At 37.6% G+C, this 2,508-nt stretch overlaps 1 protein-coding gene across 1 annotated transcript in view; it reads right to left on the bottom strand.

Moving 5' to 3' along the window:
• Window positions 1-2,508, bottom strand: part of LOC113231031 — a 13,301-nt gene that overhangs the window by 5,127 nt on the left and 5,666 nt on the right. The window contains exon 6 of the mRNA XM_026465180.1: window positions 588-866. Within this exon, the coding sequence (XP_026320965.1) occupies window positions 588-866 (279 nt within the window). The remainder of the gene's footprint in view (window positions 1-587; window positions 867-2,508) is intronic.

The raw sequence follows: 2,508 nt of genomic DNA, 5'->3' as shown, positions 1-2,508 counted from the left end.
ACCGAACCTTTTAGTACGCGATGGAATGCGGCAGGTAGTGAAACGGTTCTAATTTCTTTTAAATTAACGGGTCTAATTTGCAGACGCCCTCATAATACCAAGCGACAGGACAAACATTAACCTACGCCTGCGCCTGGTGGGAAGCAACACGCCCACGCATCTTTAAATCGCAAAGATCTGAAGGGCTCTGCCACTGCGCTCGTCACCCTGTGACATAACTTAACAAGTACGTGTTAATTTTAAATTTTTATTAAATTGATATTCAATTATTAGCTAGCTAATAGCTGGTATGTGGTAATAGGTAGCTGTAAAGGTACTAACTGGGTGATAAATCTTTAAAAGAGTCGTTAAAAAACCAAAAACCAAATACAAAGACACGACGCAAGCACATAGAAAAATTCATGAGGTCCGCTGGTTCGTTCCGAGGCTTAGTTGGTATAGCGTCTGGCGGTAACGGTAAGCTAAAAGACGTCGGTTCGAATCCGGCCGGATCGAAGGAATTTTTTCTGAGTGTTCGATCCTTGTATTAATAATTATAACAAAGTACTTCACCAAGCTACATGTAACGAAGTAATTTAGTAACTTACCAAGCACATTAAAAGTATGAAATCGCCTATCCGGAACAGCCATCAATGGCCTCAAGTCCGTGGTACTGGTAAACCTCGCTAGCACATCTCTTGTCCTCACTAACAACACTGACGGTGAAGTCAGACGCGGCCATAGTGCTGTTTCTCTCACGCACTCTACTGGGTTACAAAGGTATACTCCTCGCGAAGATACTCCGAATACCATTTGATGGTGCCACGCGTCTGGAATCTCACCTTCGCAGCCAGCTTGTAGGTTCAAAGTTAGGATAGGTACGGCACCTGGGAGAAATTTATAACATTAAAATAACTATTTAACACATTGACTTACAAATAAATGGACGTCGGGTCCGCGCTAAAAAGTGTCCTAACTTACAGGGCGTTAAAATCATATACAGAGCGTCAATCACGCTTTAGTCTTCGTTTGTTCGACTGACAGCGCGCTTGTCAATGATGCCGTATTGTGTGGTAAAACCTTGTAAAAATTACTCAACTAAAGTGAAAAAACAGGATGGTATATCATATTTTCAGTAAGCACTACATTGTGTTATCATAGTTATCATTTAAAAGTGTTATTTTATGCAGTAGTATATATAGTATTTAATTCATATTTAAATTAATCGTAAATATAAATTACAAAAGCAATCAAAATATTCAAATAGCTAACTGTCTCTTTCCGACTCATTGCTTACGTAAAAGACTGAACGAGACCCATCACGTCAATTTCAATTGTTTGAAACACGAGCGTTTGAAATATTTAGGACAAAAATTTCAAAGTCGCTTTGATGCTAATGTTATTATTAAAATGTTTTTTAATACATGTTAGTAATACTTTCAAATATTGTTGCACTCATTCTACGGCTCGGGGTTACGAACAGAAGACCGAAAATACATTTGCCGAAATAACGTTTGCATGAACTTCCATAACCCCGAAAGTATTTTTTTAGGTTTTTCGGGAGAAATATGTGTATGGCCTACATTTATTTCTCTCGTGAGTTTGGGTGTAATTTGTGGTTGTCTATATGTGTGTCCATGGCACCCGCGACACAGGGTTTCCCTAATGCGGGGCAATGTTGAGTGTGTGCGTTATTATAATAATTATTATCAAATAGTACCTAAGTGTTTATTTTGGAAAGCGTTTCTCTTGCGCAATCAATATCGCGCATTTTAGTTTTATAATTATCTCACAACGGCAAATACCCTACTACCGTCATAGCCGTACTTTTTCAAGCACAAGAAACATTTGCAAGAACTATGAGCAGTACGACTATGCCTATTGAAGGAATCAACCGTCGTCAGTGATAAACCGTAAAAATTAGATTGAATCAATGTAAGCACTACGGCATATAGAAAAGTGGTGACTTTTTCAGCGCAGTATAATTTCAGTACTATGAACGAACGGGTTAAGAAAATGGTAAGAAAAGAAAGGAAACCAGAACTGATGCAAGCTTGATAAAAGACCATTATATTAAAGCTTTGATATGTGATTACATCAATGAGTGAACTATGCATAGAAAAGAGAGAATACAGGAATTTATCCAGGACACATAGCTTGAACTTAAGAAGAAAGTGACAAATATTAACAGAGAACATCTTACACCGCCAAAATGCATTAAAAATCAAAAGTTGGATGAATGACAAAATATACCAACATAAGAAGCAAAGAAGGTAATTGAAGCAGACTGACAGTGCAAATTAAATAGGATTTTTTTTAAAGTTTAAGCAATTTGTAGCTTTCACATGCAAACAATGCATAATAATACAAATAGTACAACTTTGATAGCCTAACGGTTTGCACTGTGGGCACTGGATGAGAAGTTCCCGGGTTCGATACCGGTAGGATCAATTTAACAAATTAACTTTTCTAAATGGTTCTGGTCTTGGTATTCTATTGTAAGACAATCACCTGGTCTGAAACTAGGGA

Source organism: Hyposmocoma kahamanoa, unplaced genomic scaffold, assembly GCF_003589595.1.
Source record: "Hyposmocoma kahamanoa isolate Upper Pololo Valley unplaced genomic scaffold, ASM358959v1 64, whole genome shotgun sequence".
Lineage (NCBI taxonomy): Eukaryota > Metazoa > Arthropoda > Insecta > Lepidoptera > Cosmopterigidae > Hyposmocoma > Hyposmocoma kahamanoa.
Note: the sequence above shows the minus strand (reverse complement) of the source record. Positions and strands in the feature narration are given on the sequence as shown.